Below are 27,381 nucleotides of genomic sequence, written 5' to 3'. Positions count from 1 at the left end.
ATTGACAACAATCTCTCGGGGGGAGTAATTCCCGAAACTCCGTCTTATCAAGTCCATTTCCCTCCGTTGCCATTGAAAAATCAGGTGAATTGTTGTGAAGTAAAAAGCTCGCATTCCTCTTTGGTATCATCATCATCATTAGAGAAATCAACTCCAGGGAATGATCGAATCCCTGAGGTAATCCCCGAAGAGCACAGAAAGAACTTGAATAAGTCTCTGAATTTATCGCAAAAACCCTCGGAAGAACTCCCTCCGGGAGAAGAAGTCTTCATCACAGAATGCAAATTGTGTCACCAAGAGATCCTCGGCGATGCAGATGTTGTCTTGGACCACATCAACAGTCAGAAACACAAGGAGCGGAGAGACGCGTGGAATAATTTCTCTCGCTTCCAGAAAGATTCGCAAATCCTAGAAGACCCCGAAGTGGATAAAAACAGTGATGTCAGATATTTTATCGTTGAGAAGACTGCAGAAGCTCCTGAGGAACTGATTCGACTCTTGAGGGTGCCGAAGGGAGTCGAGAAAACTGAGTGGGAGTCGTTCTACTGGTGCCTGTGCTGCAACTTCAAAAGCTCTGGGGGTGGAGTTCCATACGCTCATTTGAAATGTGCCTTCCATTTGGAAAATTTAAAGATGAAATCAGTGGTGATTGAATCGTTTCTGAGGGGAAGTGCCGAGAAATCTTCGAGCGTAAATTTTAATCTGAATGGATTGAGAGAGCAGAAGGTGGAGAAGAGTTTAGTGAAGTCATTGGAGACTTCTAGGGCTGAGAGAACTTCGTCGACTTCTTATGGATCTTCTGGAGAAAAAGCTGCTGTACCTTTATCATCACCAAAGATTCTGACAAATGTCGTCGTTGATAGCAAGAAGAAAGAGGAGTCTAAATCGGTTTTGAGGGAAAGTACCGAGAAATCTTCGAGGATAAACTTTAATCTGAATGGATTGGGAGAGCAAAAGGTGGAGAAGAGTTTTGTGAAATCATTGGAGACTCCCAGTCCTCAGAGAACTTCGTCATCTTCATCCGGATCTGGAGAAAAACCTGCTGCATCTTTATCATCACCAGAAATTTCGACAAATCTCGTCGATAGCAAGAAGAAAGAGGAGCAATTGATGAGGGATTTAGAGAGGATATCCAAGAAGAAATATCCCAAAGTGAAGGCTCACCCCTTCGGCTCCAGGATAACTGGACTTGGAGGAGAGGACAGTGATCTAGACATCTTCCTCGACTGCAGCACGAGTGATTGTTCAGTCTACTCTGAGGAAAACTCCAGTTCCGAAGAGATATTAGATCGTTTGGAGAATATCGGACAGTGTCTTCTAGAAGATGTTGAGAACTGGCAGATTTCTCGTGCGATTCGAAGCTGTAGGATTCCAATTATAAAGGTGACTCACAAGCCCACTGGGATCAAGTGCGATATCTCGTTCACAAATTGTCTCGGTGTGGAGAATACCAAGATGATTAGAGCTTACTGCGATAAATATCCTCTCTGTCGTGTGTTGATTATCTTCGTGAAGAATTGGATGAAGCAGTGTGCGCTCACTGGACAGGATGGGTTCAACAGCTATGGGATCGTCTGGCTGGTGATCTATTTCCTCCAGGTGAAGAGGGTACTGCCGAGTGTCTCTGAGTTGATCGACAGGGGGAAGCAGTCGAGGATCATTGCGGGCTGGGAGACTGGGGTCAGCAGTGATTTCCAGTCTCGTGACAGTGGCGAGAGCTTCAAGGAACTTCTCATTCAGTTCTTCAGGTTTTATTCAGCTTTCGATTATCACAATTACGTGATTTGTCCGGTGGTGGGGAGGGCTGTTTGGAAAGGAGATTTCGAGAGACCAGAGCTATTACCGCACGCCATGAAGCCTTATCTGAATTATCTCAAAGTTAATGATTCTACACAGTTCAGGATCAATTCTGTTGTGTGCGTGCAGGATCCTTTTGATCTAGCACACAACGTAGCCAAAACTGTGAAGACGTACATGCTTCGGGACTTTCGGGCACACTGTGCTCTTGGTGCACAACTCGTTAGTCGATCTCATTTTTTTCTAGGGGGGTGCAGGTACTAGGTTAATTCCATCTCATTTTCAAGGGTTTTTTGAGGGTTTTTAAAAACATTTAATAACATCTCCATTGGCTCGCTTTTTTTTTGAATATTTTCGTATACGAAATTCTATTAGAATACTATTATTCTTCAATAATTTGATCGGCTAATGACCGCAGAGGCCAATTACTAAAGAATAATTTAAAAATTCGGTCGAAACATTCTCCACAACATTAGAATTCTATTGAATTTCTAATCTCTGGACATGAACTTCCCAATGGAAGACAATAAAAGTGCAGTGAAAATGATTTCATCGAAAAAACTGACGAATTTGCTAGAAAAATTCTATTGGGTTTCTATTGAACGTTTTATTAGTTTTTGGATAATTCTATTAAAAACTCTACAGCTTATCTGCATTTTTTTTTTCAATAGAATTTATTAATAGGAAATACTCTCGAGACGAAATCAATAGGATTAGATTTTTCTCAACAACTTATTCTTTTGAAATATTTACTATAGAAATTCCTCGCCCCAAATGTTTCATGTTTTTTGATTGATTTTTTAATGAAAAGAGAAGAAAAACAGAAGAAAAAAGCTTAGGAAAATTCATCTCCAGAAATTCCGACATAATGTCTGAGTAGAAGAATTTGTTTAGAAAGATGAAGTTCCACTGATTTTTTCTATAAAATAGTTTCTATTAAAAATATAACTTTTTAATGGACTAAAAATTAATAGAAATTTCAATAGGAGTTCAATACAAATCCACTGGAATTCGTTGAATTCTGAACAAAATCACGATATGACACTTCGTATAATGAATTCGACTCTTCGCCAAGAATTCTTCGTTTTGTTTCAATTATTTATTTATCCTGAAGTAGCTGAAGACCCCTAGGTCCTTCCACTCTTATCTGATCATATTAAATTTCTCATTTCATTGTAGATTATTTTCTTATTATATTCCTTTGATTATATTCCTTTGAAGTCAGAGGATTTTCTGAATATTGATGATCCATATGAGCTCAAAACTAAGGATTATATTGAAGATATTTTTTCTACAAATGATGTAATTTACTGTTGACTACAGGTTATTACGATTACTTAGCACGTTGTTGGTAGTATATAATTACGATTCACAGACGAATTATGATGTTATGGATTGAATAGCAATAATATAAACCTGAGTAGGTGTTATATGTATTAGTGCCTTGACAATCAGCAAAAATTATTATACATTTTTTTGTATAAAGGAGTTTAATAATGCAATTGACATGTCTCTTCCTCAAATGAAAATATATGAACAAACAAGTACATTGTTCTCGGACCTCAACGTTCCATTACGTTTAACACTAGTAATGCGATGACGATGACATGAATGGAATATGAATTTTGATTTTTATATTAAATATAAGTTTTCGAAAATATTTTAATACTGCTCAATTTAATGCATCACCTTCACAAATCCACATTACCTTTCGTTAACGTCATAAAAACAGGGAATTCATGCGTGATTCTGGTCTTTTGCAAGGTTTGACCCTCGTGAAATTGACTCTTTATGAGATATAATAATTATAATTTAATGGAATTTATTGCAAGAAAAATACAAAGTAGATCTCTCACAATAGGCCATCGCCCGAGGGCCTTCACCCAAGTATTTACATATGAATAGAAATTTATATTTTGTTTTTGTTAGTGTAGTATTTAGAGTCTAAGGCTCTATCTCTTATAGTTTCCGAGATAATCGCGAAAAACGAAAGTGGCAAAAAAAATGAATTTAATTCATCTTGTATAGGACCTAGGAGGTGGAAAAACGCAATTCTGAACCGTCCATCTGCCTATACGGTACCCAAATTTCCTCAGGAATCGAATGGAGTAGGTTTTAAGGCTCTATCTCTCATAGTTTCCGAGATAATCGCGAAAAACGAAAGTGCCAAAAAAAATTAATTTAATTCATCTTGTATAGGGTGTAGGAAGTGGAAAAACGCAATTCTGAGCCGTCCATCTGCCTATACGGAACCCAAATTTCCTCAGGAATCGAATGGAATAGGTTTTAAGGCTCTATCTCTCATAGTTTCCGAGATAATCGCGAAAAACGAAAATGCCAAAAAAAATTAATTTAATTCATCTTGTATAGGGTGTAGGAAGTGGAAAAACGCAATTCTGAGCCGTCCATCTGCCTATACGGAACCCAAATTTCCTCAGGAATCGAATGGAATAGGTTTTAAGGCTCTATCTCTCATAGTTTCCGAGATAATCGCGAAAAACGAAAATGCCAAAAAAAATTAATTTAATTCATCTTGTATAGGGTGTAGGAAGTGGAAAAACGCAATTCTGAGCCGTCCATCTGCCTATACGGAACCCAAATTTCCTCAGGAATCGAATGGAATAGGTTTTAAGGCTCTATCTCTCATAGTTTCCGAGATAATCGCGAAAAACGAAAATGCCAAAAAAAATTAATTTAATTCATCTTGTATAGGGTGTAGGAAGTGGAAAAACGCAATTCTGAGCCGTCCATCTGCCTATACGGAACCCAAATTTCCTCAGGAATCGAATGGAATAGGTTTTAAGGCTCTATCTCTCATAGTTTCCGAGATAATCGCGAAAAACGAAAATGCCAAAAAAAATTAATTTAATTCATCTTGTATAGGGTGTAGGAAGTGGAAAAACGCAATTCTGAGCCGTCCATCTGCCTATACGGAACCCAAATTTCCTCAGGAATCGAATGGAATAGGTTTTAAGGCTCTATCTCTCATAGTTTCCGAGATAATCGCGAAAAACGAAAATGCCAAAAAAAATTAATTTAATTCATCTTGTATAGGGTGTAGGAAGTGGAAAAACGCAATTCTGAGCCGTCCATCTGCCTATACGGAACCCAAATTTCCTCAGGAATCGAATGGAATAGGTTTTAAGGCTCTATCTCTCATAGTTTCCGAGATAATCGCGAAAAACGAAAATGCCAAAAAAAATTAATTTAATTCATCTTGTATAGGGTGTAGGAAGTGGAAAAACGCAATTCTGAGCCGTCCATCTGCCTATACGGAACCCAAATTTCCTCAGGAATCGAATGGAATAGGTTTTAAGGCTCTATCTCTCATAGTTTCCGAGATAATCGCGAAAAACGAAAATGCCAAAAAAAATTAATTTAATTCATCTTGTATAGGGTGTAGGAAGTGGAAAAACGCAATTCTGAGCCGTCCATCTGCCTATACGGAACCCAAATTTCCTCAGGAATCGAATGGAATAGGTTTTAAGGCTCTATCTCTCATAGTTTCCGAGATAATCGCGAAAAACGAAAATGCCAAAAAAAATTAATTTAATTCATCTTGTATAGGGTGTAGGAAGTGGAAAAACGCAATTCTGAGCCGTCCATCTGCCTATACGGAACCCAAATTTCCTCAGGAATCGAATGGAATAGGTTTTAAGGCTCTATCTCTCATAGTTTCCGAGATAATCGCGAAAAACGAAAATGCCAAAAAAAATTAATTTAATTCATCTTGTATAGGGTGTAGGAAGTGGAAAAACGCAATTCTGAGCCGTCCATCTGCCTATACGGAACCCAAATTTCCTCAGGAATCGAATGGAATAGGTTTTAAGGCTCTATCTCTCATAGTTTCCGAGATAATCGCGAAAAACGAAAGTGCCAAAAAAAATTAATTTAATTCATCTTGTATAGGGCCTAGGAGGCGGAAAAACGCAATTCTGAGCCTTCCATCTGTCTATAGGGAACCCAAATTTTCTCAGGAATCGAATGGAATAGGTTTTAAGGCTCTATCTCTCATAGTTTCCGAGATAATCGCGAAAAACGAAATCGCCAAAAAAATTAATTTAATTTATCTTGTATAGGGTGTAGGAATTTGAAAAACGCAATTCTGAGCCGTCCATCGGAGAAATGAATTTTTAATTCGCGGGCGAATGGGGAAAAGTCACTGTTCGCTGCGAAACAATGATTTTTCTTACTGGCCCATGACTTTCATGGCAGTTTTCATTTTTTTCTTACAGAGATTAAGGGATGCAACGGGGATCGATTGATGGGCAATTTAATTCTCTATGACACCGCCTGTGTTTCATTCCTTAATATTAATTAGCCAGCAAATGAATCACCTGAACATCATTAAGAACATGTTGAGGACGAGGAGGGCATAAATCCCCCTCCGAAACTATCCCTGTGACAGTGGGACTGCCATATTTAGGCTATCCAGCAGAAGTTTATCCTTCCGCGGGTACCCCCACTCTACGTAATTCCCACTCACATGCTTGGACCCCGCTCCAAAAATCCATGGATATTCTTCTGGAAAATAACCTGTACTGCCGAGTTACCGGCACAGGCATCTCGCCCAGCCGTCAGATTCAACCGTGGCGCCATCCCTTCGTTGGGGTTATACTGTTTTTTGCTTGGGGTCGCCTAAACCCCGAGATCTGAGCCTCTACTTTAGTCTATCCTCTTTGTGCCCAACCCTGCCTGCACTTTTCATTTCCATTTCAACGTTTTCGGGGTTTCAACAGTTGGTACTGCGTATGCCCGCGAATCAGATGGCTCACACGGGTAATTTACCGACCGTATAATCCAACGACTTTTAAATTTGACCTTGTAAATTTGCCATACGCACATTTCTGCAGAAACAAAACAGCGTAGTGACCAGAAGAGCGATCTTGAGTGTCCTTTCAAAATGTAATGTATCCACAATTCTAATCGTCACACAAGGGTCGTTCCTTCAGTATTGTTTTCGCCTGAGAATTGTATTCGCGAATGAAAAAAAATCTACGAATGATAAAAATTAGAACTCAGGAGCATGTGGTGTCTCCCGGACTGGGATTAAAATAGTGATAAGTAACGACATTGGGCGGATATCAACAGAAAATTCCCTTAGTGTGACACGAAGGATCAGAGAGGTTCACTGGCGTCCTGACGCTCAGCACTCGTGAGTAAAAATATTCAATTCAGCGTTGAGAAACATTCAAAGAAAACTGGTCAATTGTAAAATGTCACATGTGATACTTTTGTTAATGCGATTCATCAATAGACAGGTGCTATTGGTTTTTGTAGACAGCCTTGGAGACTTTTCTACAGTAAAATAATGTCCTGAAAGAAAATATCCATTGCAAATTCCATTTGGGGGTATTGCAACAACTTATCATGTCCATTTTTATTATATTTGAGGACATTATGGGGGGTTACTTTGCCTCAACCATTGAAATTCAATGATACTTCAATTTTCTGTTTGGCACTGATGATGAATTTTTTGCCACAATCTCAAGGGCATTTCACGCATTTTTATCATAGCAAAAAAATCTCAATTTGTTAGCAACAATTTTCAATTGATTAAGTTCGAAAATTTGACAATATTTTTCAAGTTCAAAGCACACGTACGAAAAAAGTTAATAGAAAAACCTGTCGAATTCATTAGAAAATTCTATTGAATCTCTGTTGAAATGTTCTATTAGTTTTTGGCCGATTCTATTGAAATGTTCAATAGAAAATATTCAGTAAAAAAGTCAATAGAATTCAATTTTTCTATATAACTTATTCTATTGAGATATTTTCTATAGAATTTCCTCGGCTCAAATTTTCCAAGTTTTTCGTTTGATTTTCTTGATGAGAAGAAAAGAAAATAAAATGAAAAAAACTTGGAAAATTTGAGTCGAGCAAATTCTATAGATAATATTTGAAAAGAATAAGTTATATAGAAAAATCGAATTCTGTTGACTTTTTCTATTGAATGTTTTCTATTGAACATGTCAATAGAATCAGCCAAAAACTAATAGAAAGTTTAATAGAAATTGAATAGAATTTTCTAACGAATTCGATAGGTTTTCCTATTAAACCTTTTCGTCCGTGACTCATCATGACATCTCCCCAAAACACCCTGTCTGCTTTTTTCGTCTAAAAACCACATTTTCCCAAAAAACTCCCTCTTAAATTCGAAAAACTTGTATACGATTTTCATCAGCCATTTAAAATTCCATAGATGGCCTCAAAATACAAAAACCTTAAGTCTGCATTTTTTCACAATGCTTTTTCATTATTATTTCCCCATCAAATGATGATTCTCATTACCTCCCTATCATTCTAAAAATCCAGGGACAACTCACGATGGAGTCAACCCCGCACTACCCAATCTACACCAAAGGAACAGTACTACATTCCAAAGATCCGAACGACTACACTTGTCACATTTGTCCAGAGAACCAAACCCCCCCACTCGAGCATCACTTGAAGGACGAGAAACACGTCCAGAGGCTGAAGCACTACACCCAGAATTTCATCAACACAGGGCCTCTCATTGACTGCAAACTATGTTTCAAACGGATCGACCCCAATCAGGTAATAGAGCACGCGTTGGCCCACAAACTGGCTCCCTGGTACGTCCCCGAGGACAGCCCTGAAATCCTCTTCAAGAATTTCATTTGCCACCTAGGGGGCCAGTACTTCTGTCATCTCTGCAACGTGAAAATGCCATTTTGGTCCCCAGTGGAGTGTCACTACAAAGATAGACACCACCAGACTCTGAAGAGAGATAAAATCGATGAGGTAATCCTCCAGGGGCTATCGTTCACTGTATCCCATTACCAACTGGCTATCAATAACTCGATTTTCATGAAGTCGTCCAAGTGCCTGTCTTGCAGTCTATGTGACTGCGAAGTGGGAACTTTACTCGAGGACATTATCCTCCACATCAGGGGAAAATTTCACATTCAAAATCAGAAGAAGAGCCTCGAAGCCTTGAAGACAGCGAAAATTTGTCGTTTGTTCTCTGAATTTCACACTGAAGATAAAACCCCTGGGACTTGTTTGAATAAAATCACTTCAGAGTGCAACAATAATTCCGTGTGTCAGGCTAAAGTCACCCCAAAGGCTTCCACAGCTCGTAAATCTCCATCTGACGAGAGGAAGAAGGGAACGAGAATTCAGAGGGAATCGAAGGATAAAAATATTAGTCTGAGCAGTCCACGGTTGACTAAAAGAGCCACGAGGGATGGGGGTTCAACACCAAGAGGAAAATTTAACAGAGGTGTCGAGACAGCTGGAGGAGACAGACTGATAAAAAGAAAAAATACGAAAGCTGACACTCCAACGAGAACCAGAGGAACACCGAAGAAAGATCGAGTGACGAAACGTGTTTCAAGTCCATTGATTAATAAATCAGCACTTCTGATGAAGAATTCAGCGAGCGATCGAGAAGTGCCTGCGGATTTTACGAGGATCATGGGAAATAATCACTTCTGCAGAATTTGTGGATGCCAAGTGGATGGATATTCCAATATTCTTCAGCATTTGAATGGAAAGAGGCACTTGGAGAATTTAGGGAAGGGTAATGGTTCGAGGAATTCAGAAGTTAAAGTAGATAAAGCATCAGAATTTCATGATAATTCGCCTGCAGCAATTGTGAAAGTCCCTAAGGATGCCTTGAGAGATGAGAACGTTGACATTCCTTCAAAGGGTTCTGATTCTTACGCTGCCAAAGCCAAACTACCAGCCAAGAAGAAATCGAAAAGAAAGAGGATGCCGAAATCGCAACTATCTCCACAGAAGAATCTCCCATGTCTCGTCTGTGGCGAACGATTCGAATACGCGAAGGGGCTCCACCGTCACATGACTAGACACTTCTGGAGACGATTCCTCGAGGCTCCCCCTGTCGATGCTGAAGCAAAATCTCCGGGAGGTGCTGCAACTGACGAAATAAATGGAGATTCGACCGGAATTCCAGAGGGAGGATCAACCGAATCATCTGAGGACGAGGGGGATCTCGAGTTCGAGGAGGAAAGATCGAGGGATTCACCAGGGAGAAGATTCCACTTCTCTCGCAATTCTATAACCCACCCCCTGGACATTGCCCTGGACGACAAACTGAACATCTACGCAGGTGATAAACAGAAGATTGAAGACATCAAGCTCGGAGTTCTCCTGTCCTTCAGCATCGACAAGGACAATATCTACTGCCTCGTGTGTCGAAAGAGCGTTGAAAATTCATTGCAAAACTTTTACGAGCATTTGTGCTCAGTCAATCATTTGGATTACTTCCAAGAGATGATTGAGGATCACAAGAAGTTCAAGGATTACCCAGATCAGTTGAGTGATTTAGCTCTCGCCCACGAATACATGGAGGAGGTCTCAGAAGATGTTGTCCAGTGTCACGCTTGTGGAATTCCCGTGAAGAATGACTCCATCAAACTGAAGGATCACGTCGATGATGCATCCCACGTGGAAAAATGTCCATCACTGGGAGCAAACGCCAGAGACTGGTTCACCGCCCTCTGCTCAAGAATGGAGGCCAATTTCTACAGCGCCCTGACGTACTGGTGCGTCCCCTGCGAGACGTATTGGACCCACGAGATTGAATTCCGAAAGCACTTGAATGAGAGAAGTCACAAGGAAGAAATGCAAGCTTTCAAGGGAGAAACCATGATCTTCGACTTCTGCGCACTCTGCGGGGCCCTCTGGTACGGATTCTTGAAGACATTTCACTACCACTCGACCTGCAAAATGCACAGGAATCAGGCGTTCAGTAGTCACTACCTGGTGAACAAAATCCCACATGCGGCGGAGAGGCTTCTGCATGCACCCGAGAAGAAGATCGAGGAGATTCTAACGAACGTCGAGACTCGTAGGATCGATAGCAGGACGAAGGAGGATCAACTGATCAGGGATTTGGAGAGGATATCTAAGGAAACTTATCCCAGAGTGAAGGCTTACCCCTTCGGCTCCAGGGTCTCGGGACTGGGGGGACGGAACAGTGATCTCGATATCTTCCTCGATTGCAGCACCTGCGAGCATCAAGTGTACTCTGGAGAGAACTCCAGTTTCAATCAGATATCAGTTCGTATTGGGAACATTGAACAATGTCTTGAGAATGATGTTCAGAATTGGCACATTGATCGTGTGATACGAGACTGCAGAATTCCCATTATAAAGGCGACTCACAGACCCACTGGAATCGAGTGCGACATCTCCTTCTCCAATGGCTTGACTGTGGAGAATACGAAGTTGATCAGTGCTTACTGTGAGAATTATCATCACTGTCGTAAGCTGATTGTCTTCGTGAAGAATTGGATGGGACACTGTACACTCACTGGACATCATGGAATCAACAGTTATGGGATCGCCTGGCTGGTGATCTATTTCCTTCAGGTGAAGATGATACTGCCGACGGTCTCTGAGTTGATGAAGAGGGGGAAACAGTCGAGGATGATTGCGGGCTGGGAGACTAGGGTCACCACTGATTTCCAGCCTCGGGATAATGCCGAGGGATTCAGGGAACTTCTCGTGCAGTTCTTCAAATTTTATGAAGCTTTCGATTATCGGAATTACGTAATTTGCCCGTTGGTGGGGAGAGCTGTTGCCAAGAGAGATTTTCAGAGGCCAGAGGTATTACCGCGCGACATGAAGACTTATCTTAATTATCTCGGTGGGGGGGATGATCCTGAAGCTTTCAGAGTTGACTCTGTTATGTGCCTGCAGGATCCTCTCGACCTCGCCCACAATATTTCTAAAGCTGTTCGGAAGTGCGTGGTTCATAGGTTCAAGACTCTCTGCTCTCTCAGTGTACAAATTCTTGATAATGATGCATAAACTTGAGGTGGGAAGAATGGAGAGGAGAAAAGTCTATTTTATTTCGATGTTTAGTTTCATTTCATTTTTCGGATTGAAGAGATCAGATTGATCATATTTTTTAAGGCAAAGTGCAGTCGACGGCGGGTGGTTAGCATTAGTTGCCATGTTCTTATAATCATTATAGAGATCTGTGGATGGAATTTTAATTATTGAGATTAATGCGAATGTGAATCTAAACTTCAATATTTTTGTTGGTGTGCTCTTTTGTGTCTTTATGATCACGTGAAGCTACGATGAGTTTTTTTGCGCTAACAAGTTTACTACGATTAATAAAGTATTGAATATTTATATTAGGAGTTAGCTTCACAGATTATTTGAACCTAAATTACCCAAACGACCAATCTATCATTTATTTATTTCGAAATGAAGGCCTCCTTGATATGTTGTCATCTTCGAACAACACATGGAGAGAAATTTTTTAGAAAAATTCTAGTGCTAACACGGGAAGAGAGGCGCAAAGTGACGGTCAGGAAAAAATTCCAGTGCCGGCACTAGAGATTTTATTGGGGAAAACGTGAATTTTTCCCCGTATTTCTGTGAAAATTTCACAGAAATCCCCAGAAATTTTACCTTGACAGCACTAGAATTTTTCACAGCCAGTGGATTGTGATTTTTTCCAGTACTCGTATGTGACGTGGGAGGTTTTCGTCCTCCCTTAATCAAGCCGCCTTTCGACTTGAAGACTATGCCTAGCTAGTCTCGGTACGAGCTCACGGGGAGTTCGCCCATTTGGGGAAGTTCAGGAAAGGATTGATAAGGGTGTCGTCCCAATAACCAAACACCGATTATTAAATGGATCAATATAATAAACTGAAGCTAATAATTCAATATAAAATCAAAGTAATAATGGGTTCGGTATCGCGCGCGGTGTTAAGATTTTTGACGAGGAGTGGACATCCGTTCAAGTCCAACTCCTCCCGTACTCTGCCTTGATTTAGAGCTTGAATGTCGTTACTAGCTCGGAATGCTTAATAAGCATTCTCACGGTTTTTCAGAACTAACACAGCCATATGTCATCACTGACAATGGCGACAACAATCAAACAGCTCCATTTTAAGAAGCTGGACTTAAGTGTCACCGTGGGACTGTTTATTCAGCCCAGACAGTTAGCCTTATTTTCATCAGAAAATATAAATTGAACAAAATCGACGTGTGGATATTTCCGTCAGCGTCAACAATGAGTGACTTTTCGAAAGAGTGTCATCTGCACATATGATTATCATTAAAGTTCTATCATTCAGTATTTGAAGATCAAATTCAGATGAATTTGCGAATAAATTCGGCATAGGGTTTCGAAAACACTGAAAACAAAAAACATTCTTGCTATCTCTTGCAATGATTCTGAAAGTTATGTCGGTATTCTATCTTTCGAATACCTGATTTTATTCTCATGTCCTCTATTTCTCCGGGGCCAAACAGCTATTTGCCTATTCGATAATGCATTATTGCGGGTTCTGGAATAACAACTTTATGTTTTCGAAAAAAAAACGGTTCGGCTGTGGTTCGCTTCTTGCCTATAAATTTGACCGCCAATTGACTGTTGCCATAGTTAATAATCAACTGCAAAACGTGTGGACTAGGCATAATCAGAGTTCTTTGTAACATGAGGGCGATGCTCAAATTTTTCATCATGATGGGAGTCTTGATGGGAGCACAATCATGGCGTGGACAACAACCACAGGGAAGTTCATTTTTATTACTTTTTTTAAAGGCCTTTTTGCGTCCTCTTTTCGGGTCTCATTTCGGCACTCTATCCAATCCTATGCATGCGGCTGTGGATTCTGCACTGTAGCGCATTCGCACTCCTATAGAACATAGGAGTAGCATGGGAAACCACAGGAACCCCATGCCGGTACAGGCGGTTACTCTATTAGCAACCTCCCGCTCGCCGGAGCATTCCATTGAAAAATTCGGTTCCACGGGGAATCGAACTCACAAACTTTCGCACACTACACTGAGAGAAAAACGACAAAGTTCTCAAACAAGTCTTACTTGTTCCAGGAAAATAGTTTTTTGAAAATTATCAAAAAAGGATTTTGTTGTGCCAGACATGCAGGGAGTGCGCCGGAATGAAAAATTTTTGTCGCAAAAATAGATTTAGTAGTTAAAAAAAAATTGCATTCTCTGTAGACGCAAGGAATGTCATTTCTAGCACTACTCCTTCGTTATTCGATACTCTCATACGTATTTTGCTCCCGAAAAATCTTTGTTTTATGCGAAACAAGGGATAATACTTTTTCGTTTCGACTGCCTAATAATCACAGACGAGAAATGAACCCTTAATTGAAATAATAATAATGATATGATAGCAATCTTGTAACTTAGGGATAAAATATTTGTTGATAAATTTTCCTCTATATGAGATATTTTCATCCTGAAAAGGCACCGTCTGGTGTGAATTATCCGCCTCTTGAGCCAAATATTTCGTTGCTGTCGAAAGCAGAGCAATTATTCATGTTTGAGACTTTCGAATTCGAACCAAACACATTCTTTTTTGGTAATTTTCAACTAGCGATTTTGTTGGCCCAAACAAGACTTGTTTGACAACGTGTTTGTTTTTCTCTCAGTGTAGACTTGCGTATGGAATTGAAATTTTGGACTGAGACTTTTTGATCGCCTCAAGCAACTATCCCTCCTTCCCCTGGGGTAAATAAAAACCATCTAGCATGTTGCCATAAATTACAAAATATATTTTATCGAGCTCGGCCGAGGAGCGGCTGAGATTCTCTCGCGGCGCGAGTCAAGTTGATAGAATAAGAGAGATTGATAGGATAATCATCGTTCCGGAGATATGCGCATCTAAAGTGACTTTAAAAAATTCAAAATCAGATGCCCAACTTGCCTTGAAATAACATTTTTTTCGCGATTGATTTCGGGCAGTTGAAAAAAAAATCAAAATCGCTGACTTTTTACGAAAAGTCGCCAACAAACACGTAACATATATACTATGTGACCCTTATTTTGACGATTGGTCCTACCCTCATACTGACCCTTAGGAGCCGGAAAAAATCCCGTGTTTCGAACAATTCGCCAGAAAGGTTTGGAACGGCTGCAGCAGAGAACAAAAGTGGTTGGAAAACGATTGCTGGTCGAAAGGGACCGGCGAACCGGACTACTGCGATACGCACCTCCAGACCTCAAATGATCTATACGACCTATATGAATGCGCTATTAAAGAACAGGAATGGGTACGTTGAAATAGTACATTTCAATACGACTGAGGCGGAATTTTCACGAATTTTGACTTTTCGTTTACTTTTCGTTTACGAGTAAACGAACAGGCACTTTTCGGCACGGGGTGAACGTAGCAGCAGTGTCAAAATAGTGTATTTCGATACGAGTGAGACGGAATTATCACAAGCGTGAAGTTGCACGGACGACAAAATTTAATAGAAAAACCTATCGAATTCGTTAGAAAATTCTATTGAATTTATATTGAACTATTCTATTAGTTTTTGGCCGATTCTATTGAAATGTTCAATTGAAAATATTCAGTAGAGAAAGTCAATAGAATTCAATTTTACTGTATAACTTATTCTATTGAGATATTTTCTATACAATTTCCTCGGCTTAAATTTTCCAAGTTGTTTCGTTTGATTTTCTTGATGGGAAGAAAATTGTAAAAGGAGTTTTCTGTAAAAAATACTTGGATATCCTCAAAGTTTATGCTATATTCATGAAAAAATTCGTGAAACGCGATAGATCCCCTATAAGAAAATTGAAGAAAGAAATAAGGTTGCGAGTTCGATCCCAAGTGGAGCCGAATTCGTCAACAAATAAGACTTACGTGAGAATTCTGTCGTTTTTCTCTCAGTGCACTTCCTTCTCCCCTACTTACGTAAATGAAAACTACACTCAACATTAATCAAATCAAATATCATTGATGGTAGTTCACCAGTGGCCTGAAGGAATCAGACGACATTGAAAACATTGCAATGGAATTCGAATCATTTGCTAATGAAATGGGCGAACATGTCCAAACGAAAGTTTACAAAGCTGCAAAAGAATGTGCGAAAGAGGGTAAATATTCTTGGAATAACATATTTTCATTCAAATATTGAAGTCGGAGGATTATTGTCTTTCAATTGTTCATTTGCATGATTTTTTGCAGGATGGGCGTTCGGTGATGATCGGCAAACCAGAATCTTGCATTTTACAGATTGCTGGATTGGTGTGGAGAAAAATCGCAAGTTACACGAAGAGGCATTTTGCAAAACTGTTGCTTAATAGTATTTCATGTTTTTCTTTTATTTGGTCATTGTCACTGTAGCGGCACGTGTCTTTATGGGATCCTAAGAATGTCGGAAATTCTTAAGAATAAAATTGTACTTCATGATTGCTGAAAATTTTCACGCACTTTTGCTTCAGTTATTCCCGCACTTTTTCTAATACTCTGAAGAATATGGTAAACCTTTTCCATATTTCCTCAGGAATTAAATGCAATTGGATTCAGGAGACTAGGTTCTTTAGTTTATTTATAGAAATTCTCAAAATACTAAAATTGATGTCAATGTTTGCATGGAAGGTTTATGATGTAAGCTCGTGATTGTAATGCTTGAGAAGGTATGAGGAAGGTAGTCGTTAGAAAGGAATTATTACACGGAGAGAAATATTCAATTAAAATTACGTATCTTTTGTAGGAAATTTTACGGAACTGTCACGGAATTTTTCCAGAACGTTCCGTAATTTTTACTGAACATTTCTCTCCGTGTACTAAAATTATATGGAGTTTTTGTTTGTCACTTTTTTTTATGCAGGTGAGATCGCTTAATGTTGGTTCCAGCGCTCTCTTAAGGGAGAGATACAATTATTGATTTTAGTAAGAATATTATTGGGGATTATTACTATTATTATTATTATTATTATTATTATTATTATTATTGGTTTTCATTATTTTTGTGCCTATGGAAGATGTTATTTGTGATTGACATTGATGAATATTTTTATTTTTGTGAATATTCTTTGTAACTACCTGAAACCTGAATAATAAAGTATTTACATGAATTGGTGATAAATTAATTGAGCTAAAATTTAATGTGGCTTATTAGCTAACAACCGACCTCTGAACACTCCCAGGTAGCTTTATATAATTTCCATTATAAAGGCGACTTACCAATGGCTTGACCGTGGAGAGTACGAAGATGATTAGTGTTTGCTGTGAGAATTATCGTCACTGTCGTAAGCTGATTATCTTCGTGAAGAATTGGATGGGACACTGTGAACTCACTGGACATGGTGGAATCAACAGTTATGGGATCGCCTGGCTTGTGATCTATTTCCTCCAGATGAAGATGATACTACCGACGGTCTCTGAGTTGTAATAATTTTTTTTTTGACATTTCTGGCGTCTCCGAGGGTTTCATTGGCATTAGAGGGGCCAATAAATATGGAATCGACAATTTTTTTTTCGTCTTTTCTGTCGCCTCCGAGGGTTTCATTAGCCCGAAGAACACCGATTTCTTGTCTGCAACCTACCATAAATTACTCAAACATGCATGCGATGTGCTTCGCTCAAAAAATGTTTTTGGTGATATTATGTCGATTTTTCTCTTAATGTACTTCACGGAGAGAAATATTCAGTAAAAATTACGGAACTCACAATTCGCTCACCGATTACGGAATCGACTCAGAAAATTTAAGTGACGGTATGGTAATTTTTCCAGCAGATTCAGATAAAAAATTACCGAACGCTCTGGAAAAATTCCGTGACAGTTCCGTGAAATTTCCTACAACCACATTTCGCTCCGGAATTACGGAAAAGATACGGCATTTTTATTGAATATTTCTCTCCGTGTTCTCAAAATACTCTTGTCTTCTCAGTGCACATTATTACGCGCATTATTATGCTGCCAACACAGATTCGTTCTCTTTTTGGGATCATTCATTCGGAATCATTTTGATTAATATATCCATGTATTCAGTTCGTTTCCCTCTTCCTGAAAAATATAAAAAGTTTACAGAATTCACAATTCAAGTGACCTTGACGTGTCCACAAGAAAGATAGGGTGCATAACTTTTGAATATCAGAAAACATGTCATGCCCGGAAGTTATGCACTGCTTTTATTATATTTTTGTTGCTTAATGATAGCCCGAACGAAATAAAAACAAATATTTATTCCGAAGTTGTATGCATCACCTCCCATTAAAAAACAGTGGAAATTTACATGATGCATTAATCACGCCGAAAACAATTTGTCAACCGAATTTCAAGATTATGAAATTTCCCAGATTCTAATTTTTTTTTATCTTCTGAAGATTTCATTAAATTTGTGGAAATTCATTGAGATTTCATAGGATTTTGAAGACTATATGGGAATTCAAGATTTCAAGATTTCAAAATTTCGAACAATTCTATGGCAATTGAAAAATCTCTACTCGGAGAATGGGGGATGTAGATATTTCAAGTGGTATTTTCCAGATATTTACGCGCTTTGTAAATGTTAAATATAATACAACTTTTTTTTTGTTCGCGACTCGCAAAAATTTCAGAGGAGATCAGTTTAGTACCGAAATATTCAACGCAGTGAAACTGCGCAGTTTCCCTGCGTTGCATATTTCGGTACACTGAGAGAAAAAATTACTGTTGACAAAGATGATTCCCTTGATACAAGAAAATATTCTCTTGTCAAGTGCGTAGATGATAGAAAAGATGGAACGATTTCGTTGCTGTTAACGAAGCTTTTTAACCATTGCAACGATTTGTTAACTATTAAACGCATCGTAGTAGAAATTAAAAAGCCTCTTTAACAGCAAATAAATCCTTTCATGAGTGTACAGTGGTGCTAGAACCGGAAACTTTTCTTCTCTATATGAGTTCGCGTCGATGTTTCAGTATTATTTACCTACAATAAGGGTGCCTTTGTTTATTCATTTAATATTTACGGAAGAGATACTCATGGGTTCTCATTCACTTTTCCTCCTATTCTTATTGAATATATTCTGCGATAAATTTGAATGTTTATCATGAAAACTAGCTGCGCGGCCGATCGTTGCTCTAACAGAATATTTAAAAAAATTGAATCCGGTTTGTTTCTTTTTTTTTAAAAACCTAGGAATTTTTCATTATTTTTCACAGAATAAAAATATTTATCTCTCCCCCATTAGGTACCGTGCAAGGCAAATATTATTTCAATTTTTTTAGAAAAACCACGAATTTTGGAGAATTTCCTCCAAAATCCGAATCTGAATTTTGAGAAATAGAACTTTTCCATTTTTGTGGTGAATACATGTGACTTGACGCCAAGGACTCCTCTATTTAATTCAAGCAAATGAATCTCAAGAAAAAATAATTGATATTCACCCTAAGATCTTATTTATTTGAAATTGGTTCAAGTATGTAATACTTGTTCCAAGAAAGAAATATCTCAATAAAAATAATTTTTTCTATCAGTGTAGGGTTACTGAAGCATTAATTAACAAAAAAAATTCTTGCGACCTCTTGCAATGATTCTAAAAGTAACATCAGTGTTCTATCTTTCGAATACGTCATTTCATTCTCATGTCCTCTATTTCTCCTCGGCCGAACAGCTATTTCCTTATTCGATAATGCACTCCTGCGAGTTCTGGAATAAAACATTTATGTTTTCGAAACAAAGACACGTCAGCTACTGTCCGCTTCTTGCCTATAAGATTTACCCGCCAATTGACCGTTGCCACAGTTAATAATCAACTGCAAAACGTGTGGACTGGAGATAATCAGAGCAACATGAGGGCGATGCTCAAATATTTCATCATCATGGGGATCTTGATAGAAGCACTAGCTCAGAGTTCAGAAGAATTTGAGGTACATTCATTTTTATCACTTTCATCAAAGGGCCTAGTCACTTGCTTACTGATACAAGAATTCATTTATAGTTAATAGATTAGTTTGACTATTTCAAGGTCCATTCGTCGATATTTAACACGTATGAACGAATTTCATAGAAAAATTTTGTGAATTCGCGAGAGAATTCTTCCCATCCAAATTTCAGCCGATAGAATTCCACTATTTTATATAGTCAACACGGCATTCAACTGATTATTTCCCCCATCACCCTTCCGAATAATAGAATTGCGGAATTCGACCTCCCGTGGTCCAATCAGAACAGAATTATATCGATAATACCCCGTCGTTCGGTAATTTTCCCGTTGCCACGCAGAATAACAAAAAATTATTGAATTTATCACGATAACGCCAAATATGGTTCCGTTTTGCCCTACCCGACCCTAGTAATTAAGAAAAAAAATAGTACATTACGCAACTATTGCGAAACCGCACTAGTCCTCCCCCCGTCCTCATATGCTCCCGTTTGAACTCTTGACCCTTAAGGTCATTTGACCCTTATGATCACTTAGTTGGTCCCTCGCGTTTGACCCTCAACTCCGTTTAATCCGTATAATCACTCTTTTCCCGTTGAAAAATGATCGAGGCCATAGGTATCTTATAAGAAGCCCAGGAAACTGAACATTCGGGAGGCGATAAAAGTACCGAGAGTGGGGGTAGGCCTCGAGCGCTCGGAGCTCGAGGTATCTTATAGAGTGGTATCTTATATAAAGTCTCGAGTGTACAATAGTCTCACGTAAAACCCCCACATATTTACTATCTGACATTTATTCTGATGATTAGCCTGAACTGCCGTGTTTCGAAACATTCGCCAGAAAGACTTGGAAATCCTGCTTCGACGAGGTAAATAGGTTGGACAATGACTGCTGGATTACAGAGCGCAGTGAGCCGGGCTACTGCAAAAACAACCTCATATCCTCAGATGATCTATACGATATATATTTATGCGCTGGTAAAGATTTGAAGTGGGTAAGCATTTAATATGACATTTCTTACTTGCACACAGAATACAATTTTTTTTGGAACTACTACATGAATCTATTTTTGTGCCAAAAATTTTTTATCTCGGTGTACACTGTTAAAAATTCGCGTCTGAATTTTCCGCGTCAAATCCCGGAAATTTTTATCATGTTTAATTTCCATTGAAACTTCTGATAATCTCGTGATTGAAAAATCAAATATTCTACCGATTTTCAGTTCGAATTATCAGAAAATGAATAGAATACTTGGTTTTTTGGTTCAATTATTCCGTGAGAATTCAGAAAAATCGGGAAAATTCAATGAAAAACTGAAAATATATATCATTTTGTTTTTGAATATTCATGTTTCATTGAAAATTCAATGAAGCTGTGAGATTTCCGTCTTACTTCCACTGAAAACTCATGAATTTTCTTGGATTCTAAGTAAAACTGAAATTTTTATAACCTTTTTCCCCCTAAATTGGATTTAATGTCACTTTCATGGGAATTACTATCAGATTTTCCATGAAATTTCGAAAAAATTTTAACATTATACTCTTTGCATGTTTGATAAAAAAAATCCTTTTTGAAAATTGAAAAATAGCTGTTGTCGTGACAAGGCCAAAAAAAACCTTTCTGACGTGTGTGGAGGTTGCAGACCGAGGCGAAGTGGAACCGAACATAATTTCTCTTCACAATGTCCGTCAAACGACGTCACGGATGAAAAAATGTAACAGAAAAACCTAGCGAATTTGATTTTTCTATATAACTTATTCTATTGCGATATTTTCCGTAAAATTTCCTCGGCTCAAATTTTCCAAGTTTTCTGTTTGATTTTTTTCATGAGAAGAAAAGAAAAATAGAATGAAAAAAAAATTTCAGGCGAAGAAATTTTATAGAAAACATCTGAAGACAATAAATTATATCGACAAATCGAATTCTATTGACTTTTACTAGTGAACATTTCAATAGAATCGGCCAAAAACTAATAGAAAGTTCAATAGAAATCCAATAGAATTTTCTAACGAATTCATTCGGTTTTTCTATTAAATTTTTCTATCCGTGACGTCGTTTTACGGACAATGCGATGAAAAACTATTTTTTGGCACAAGTAAGACTGGCTTGAGAACTCCGTCGTTTTTCTCTCAGTGTACCTCCCTCTCCTCAACTTCGCTAAATCAAAACTACCCTTAACGTTAATTAAATCAAATATTCTTAACAGTTCATCAGTGGCGTAAATGAAGCAGCCAACATTGAAGAAATAGCAGTGGAATTCGAGTCGTATGCTAGTCGTGCCAGCCAAGAGGTCCAAAAGAAAGTTTATAATGCCGTAAAAGAATGTGCGGAACACGGTAAATGTTCTTGGAATAATGTATTTCCGGTTATAATACCCCGAGAGCTTCAAAGTGGTCCCGTATTTCCCGGTAACTTCGTTGCATACACTGATAGAATGGATTAGTTATTATTAGCGAATGGATTTGGTTGAAGACGAGGGTCTGTTTGGTCTCACCACACTGATAGAATAATTCATTTATTCCAAACGAGATTCGTTAAGGGTGCCAAGTGAATTTGAAAAAAGATTCAAAAAAAATTTTTCTTTCCCTCCATCATTGGAGAAATATGTATTCATCCATCCGACGAAATTTCAAACCCGCAACCGGAATTAGGCATCGAAAAAATAAATGCGGAAAATCCTCTATTTCGCGTGACGAACCTGGAGAAAGCATGGGATCAAATGGGTAAGGTGGGTTGAAATATCTCTTATTCACCCCGGTAACCCATTGTTTTTTGTCGCCATCACATTGAACACATCATTCCCCATATCTTCAAATTTTTTCAAATTTTTCTTGAGTTCTTAGGGGGTTGAAACGTTCAATTTAATCAAAACTCCATAAGAGGCCGTGAATAGGACTGATTTCGTTTATTTAATTTCTCGATATCCATAAGTTCTAAAATTTTAAAATTGTCACCGATGTTCACCATCTGTATAATACTATTAATTAAAAAAAATTATAACTTTGTTGGTGAATGTCAATTTTCAAGGTCATCGCCAAATTCACTTGGCCCCCTTAACTATCAACGAATGGTAGAGTTGAATATGACGAAATGAATATTCGTTAATAGTTAACGAATGTTTCACTTGAATGGCGAAAGTCAAGTCAAACAAGGCTCCTCAAATATCCATTCGTTAACTATTAACCCTAGACTGGTCACCATGCGAGGGAATTGCCGCAACACGTCGTTTTATTCACCTTGCCATCGACTGGTTGACCGGAAAAATTTGAGAAAAATTGATTTCGCCAATTGAAGTATCTGGAAAATTCTAGTATTTTTTTTTCAATATTGTATCCTTAATTCGGGGAGAAAAAAGATTTTTTCCAACAAGTGAACAATTTTTTCCCGTGTTAAATGAAATTGTCTGTTGCGCGACGTTGCTGGAAACTCGCTAAACGCGCCCGGGAAGTGTAGAGTGGATTCGGCAACGCTGGAGCCTAAATAACACGGCGGCACTCTCCCGCGAAGGTGACTAAAGTTGCATTTTCCCGTCAGGTGACCAGACTAGGGTTAACGAATGAACACTTGGTGAGACCGAAGAGACCCTCACCTCAGACCAAAATCCAGTCGTTAACAATACCTAATGCGTTCTATCAGTGCAAATATTCATGCGTTAATAATTAACAAATGCATATTGGAGGGGCCTTGTTTGACTCGATTTTCACCTTTCAAGTGAACCATTCGTTAACTATTAACGAATATTTATTTGGTCATATTCAACTCCGCCATTCGTTAATAGTTAACGAATCTCGTTTGGAATAAATTAGTGATGCCGGCGAGAATCATTTTGAAGAGATCATCACTGTCTGGAAAAACATCGCTATCTCGAAAGACATTGGATCGCGGTGCATCTCGTCACAATTCCCGGAGGATTTATCTTGCCTGGATCTCGAGATTTTCGGTTTTTTAAGTTCACGAGACGAGACGAGACGAGACGAGACAGATATCGAAACAAACATTTGAAAAACAAAAAATACTGAAACTCAGACGTAATGGATTCTTCCAAGTTCGTGACGAGATGCACCGATCCAATGTCTTTCGAGATTACGACGACTCCTAAACCTTTGATGTTTTTTTTCGACCGTGATGATCTTTCTAAAATAATTCTCGTCTAGTCTCGAAGGCATCATTAGAATAAATGAATCAGTCTATCAGTGTACTGGGGAAATAATCATATAAATCGCGAAGTCAGAGGATTATCGTCTTTTAATTGTTCATTCGGATGATTTTTTGTAGGATGGATATTCGGTGATGACCAACCAACGAGACTCCTGCACTTTACAGATTGCTGGATTGGCGAGGAGAAGAATCGCAAGTTACACGAGGAGGCATTTTGCGAAAATGTTGCCTAATAGTATTTCATGTTTAATGTTTTTCTTTTTCTTTTATTTGGTGGTGGTAAATTCTTAAGAATAGAATTGTAGTTCATTGTATCAGTTTGGAAAATTCTAGACAAATAAAACTTAATTAATTCGAGATTCAATGGACTTCAGTTATTCCCGTATTTTTAATAATATTATGAAAAATATGGCAAACATTTTCAATTGTCTTACGTGCACAAAGAAATTTAATAGAATATCTAGTTTTGTATTTCCACGAGACCACAAATGTGAAATATTCTGGTAGTGAAATTTTTGAAAAATGAATTCTGTTCACACTCGACCGTCAAGGGAACAAGTTAAGAAACAGTTAAAGTAAACTTTAATAAAAGTCCATCGTTTATTATTTATTGAAGAGTACTGTCGATAAAAAAAATGTTGATGAGATTATTTTTTCATCCAATTGTTAATTAAAATATTGGAAAACATTTTTATGAAAAAAAATGGACCTTTAAATATTTTTATGGCACGAAAAAAGTTGTTTTCAAGTTGGCGAAGACATGTATTTTCATGTTCATGAAAAAGAACATTGTTAAAAATTCAGTAAATAATAAAAAATTGTTTAACGAAAATATCTATATACAAAACTTGAAAAATACTCAAATTTTTTTTTTCTTATTCCTCTCTTTTCCCTGGGAGTTCCGAGAACTGAGGTTGCCACTGAGCGCATGGTGGGGGTAACGAAATATAAGCGCTTTCGCCGAATCGGCTACCCCTACACCCCCAGGCGTGCTCTTATAACGGGGTTCTACTGTACTAATTCCGCGCTCCTAACGAAATATACTATTTCATCACGCTGTGCGAGAAATTAACTTTTTCGTCCCTTTTCCACACATTGTGATGAAAAATATCATTCGATACTCGTGGGAAAAGTGTTATTCGGCTCGTGGGAAGTTCATAGCACGAGCCGAAGGCGAGAAAAAACTCTTTTCCGCACTCGTAACGAAATATACTATTCCGTTTACTCGTAAACGAAAAGTAAACGAATAGTATACTCAAACGTGGCTTCTTAAATTACACTTAAAAAATTCCACGGGACTTCTTCAACTATACGACCTAGATCCCTCTTGATTTTTTCCACATCTTTCCTAGATCTTTCTAATTTATCATTATGTCGATTGATGCTGGTGCGTGAGTGTTAGTTACCCGAACACATAAAATCATACCCTCAAATTTGAACGATTACAAGGACATAAAAAAACAACATCTCTGAAAGTCTCATGATTTATTGCAAAATATGTATATGAATAGAAAACACATATGTAACATTCGAAGACATTTTATAAGACAACCTGAAGAAACGAAATTCACAATTTCCCTCAAACCTATTTCTTGTACATCAGTATTCACCATTGACGAAAAAGTGTCGTGTAAATAGTTACCGAAGGATATTACCACAATAGACCTACAGTACTGTCAAATGTTTTGCGTTCTCAGTTAAATATTCAAAGAAGAAAATCCTTCCGATCAAACGCGAGTGAGAATGATCTCACCAAAAGGTGGATTTTTAATCTTTTATTTAAATCTTCTAAAGTCGATCATTACTTTTCCTGTAGCTAGTCGGAAAGGGATTAATAAACCAATGACTTTGAGGAAGGCACCACTGACTATCAAAAACATGATTTTAGGCTCATCACTACCTTTAAATTTGACTCTCCAGTTTAAATAAAGCGTGGCTGCACAATCAACGGATTTATCCAGGGATAAATCATCAGAGCCAACGAATAAGTACGAAATGAAATGCGACTAGATGGCGTGAAGACACGTACGACAAAATTTCATAGAAAAACCTAGCGAATTCGACAGAAACTTCTATTGAATTTTCTATTAGTTTTTGGACGATTCTACTGGCAAATTCTACAGCCGATCTGCGTGTTTTTTTTTCAATAAAACGGTTCAATAGAAAATATTCTATAGGAAAAATCCATAAAATTTGATTTTTATATAGAAATTTCGCGTTTCAAAATTGTCGAAATATTTCTTTGTTTGATTTTTTTTCTGAAAACAAAAAAAACAAATGGAATGAAAATAATTTTGAATATTTATGTCGAGAAATTTCTATCGAAAAATTCTGCAGCTAATCTGCACGTGTTTTAAACTGAAAGTGTTCTATAAAATAGACCATAGGAAAATTCAATAAAATTCGAGTTTTAAAGCTACGTAATTCTTCAATGAAAGCGGTCAAAAACTAATAAATTTTTCAGAATTTTAACAGAAGTTTTCTATCGAATTCGCTACGTTTTTCCATGGGATTTGTTAATGCTGGAAGCTCAGACAAAGTCCTTAGAAATCCCTAAGACCCAATTGTTCATATAAAATTTATAGAAACACACTCTAATGATGAGAAATGCATGGCAATTAATTAAAAATTCCTCATGAAGAAATCTATGAAAACGAAAAAACTCTCTCATAACATTTAAAAATAAGAAGCATCCATATGAGGTTCCCTCTACGTTTTTCTTCGTCATAAAAAACGAACAAAGAATTCACCCAGTCACCAAAACATTGAAATCAATGCGAATATCCTTTTGATCCTTAGTTCTGTATAAAAAGAAAGAACAGCCTCTAGAAGCCTGCCTAAAAAATCTCAAAAGTTTACATTTTCAACAAATCTCGTAAAATTCTATTTCTCCTCTTAAAGCTATCGTTGTAGTAGTTATTTATAAGTACGTATAAAATTCATATTTTAACGATTGAGTTACAGTTAAGCATTAAGCATTCTTTGGTCAGTTTCGTTGTTCCTTTTGATAGCGAAAATTGGTGAAGATACTTGATGATCTTTGGCACATTGTCATGGATTTTTTAAATTTTCCGGTGGATTTCATTCGACGATTGAAGCGGTTGCTCCGGCGTCCGGGCAGGCAGCTGAGAGTTCTTTTACTTCATTTGTAGATTTATTATTTCCCCTAGAGGAAAATACAAATCGTCACTTTTGTAACTATTGGGATTTTTATTGCGGGAGAAGCCGACGTGAATTCGACATTCAATATTGGAATTATTTTTTGAATTTGGAAAAATGTTCAGCGAAAAAAAAAAAATCTGCGGGTAGCTGTATCTTCCATCTCCCGTAATTTTACGTGGATACGTCTGTCGTTTTCCCTTTCCTTCACTGAACATCATAGTTTTTCATTGTATATATTTGTATATGTACATGAGAACAACTAGGGATTGCCCACCGTTTCGGCATAATAAGGCGTTTTTTATAATCACAATACGATTGAAATGTCCTATACAACCAAAATCCCTAAACAAATTTTCAATATAATTCATTCACAACGCAATCGTGACATAAAAACACTCTTGCGAATTTTAACACGGATCCACAACGCTAAAGATCCCTCAAAATTGTAATTTTTTTTTTTTAACTGAAGAATTTTCTCAAATGTTCTAAAAAAATCTTTTTTTAATCGTTATTTCACATCGCTTCGACCTGTATACTGCGATGATGATCAAGACTTTAAATGGTTAGGTCGCACCACTCTACCCGGCCGGGATTTGAACTCGGAACCTTTCGCATGTGAG

General features: G+C 37.8%; 5 protein-coding genes across 5 annotated transcripts in view; 4 read left to right on the top strand and 1 right to left on the bottom strand.

Annotated features, from left to right (window-relative positions):
• The first annotated feature begins 481 nt into the window (after positions 1-481).
• LOC107035788 (terminal uridylyltransferase Tailor) lies at positions 482-3,457 on the top strand. Its single transcript, XM_015253379.1, has one exon. The coding sequence runs from the start codon at positions 634-636 to the stop codon at positions 2,059-2,061; it is 1,428 nt and encodes a 475-aa protein (XP_015108865.1). The 5' UTR covers positions 482-633; the 3' UTR covers positions 2,062-3,457.
• A 3,106-nt stretch (positions 3,458-6,563) lies between these two features.
• On the top strand, positions 6,564-11,931 carry LOC107035686. Its single transcript, XM_015253233.2, has 2 exons — positions 6,564-6,590; positions 8,113-11,931. The coding sequence occupies exons 1-2, from the start codon at positions 6,564-6,566 to the stop codon at positions 11,599-11,601; spliced, it is 3,516 nt and encodes a 1,171-aa protein (XP_015108719.1). The 3' UTR covers positions 11,602-11,931.
• A 1,271-nt stretch (positions 11,932-13,202) lies between these two features.
• LOC107035730 lies at positions 13,203-16,249 on the top strand. The gene is made up of 4 exons (XM_015253296.1): positions 13,203-13,324; positions 14,640-14,831; positions 15,534-15,663; positions 15,755-16,249. Exons 1-4 carry the CDS (start codon positions 13,247-13,249, stop codon positions 15,868-15,870), a joined length of 516 nt encoding a protein of 171 aa, XP_015108782.1. The 5' UTR covers positions 13,203-13,246; the 3' UTR covers positions 15,871-16,249.
• A 2,989-nt stretch (positions 16,250-19,238) lies between these two features.
• LOC107035716 lies at positions 19,239-23,958 on the top strand. The gene is made up of 4 exons (XM_015253273.2): positions 19,239-19,427; positions 20,250-20,435; positions 21,648-21,777; positions 23,717-23,958. The coding sequence occupies exons 1-4, from the start codon at positions 19,350-19,352 to the stop codon at positions 23,830-23,832; spliced, it is 510 nt and encodes a 169-aa protein (XP_015108759.1). The 5' UTR covers positions 19,239-19,349; the 3' UTR covers positions 23,833-23,958.
• Positions 23,959-25,876: 1,918 nt separating this feature from the next.
• The window catches only part of LOC107035762, a 34,817-nt gene continuing 33,312 nt past the window's right edge, over positions 25,877-27,381 (bottom strand). Inside the window, exon 8 of the mRNA XM_015253334.1 lies at positions 25,877-26,765. Coding sequence (XP_015108820.1) covers positions 26,681-26,765 — 85 coding nt within the window. The 3' untranslated portion in view covers positions 25,877-26,680. The remainder of the gene's footprint in view (positions 26,766-27,381) is intronic.

The sequence above is a fragment of the Diachasma alloeum genome, unplaced genomic scaffold (genome assembly GCF_001412515.2).
Source record: "Diachasma alloeum isolate Michigan unplaced genomic scaffold, Dall2.0 Dall_scaffold_00200, whole genome shotgun sequence".
Classification (NCBI taxonomy): Eukaryota; Metazoa; Arthropoda; class Insecta; order Hymenoptera; family Braconidae; genus Diachasma; species Diachasma alloeum.
Note: the sequence above shows the minus strand (reverse complement) of the source record. Positions and strands in the feature narration are given on the sequence as shown.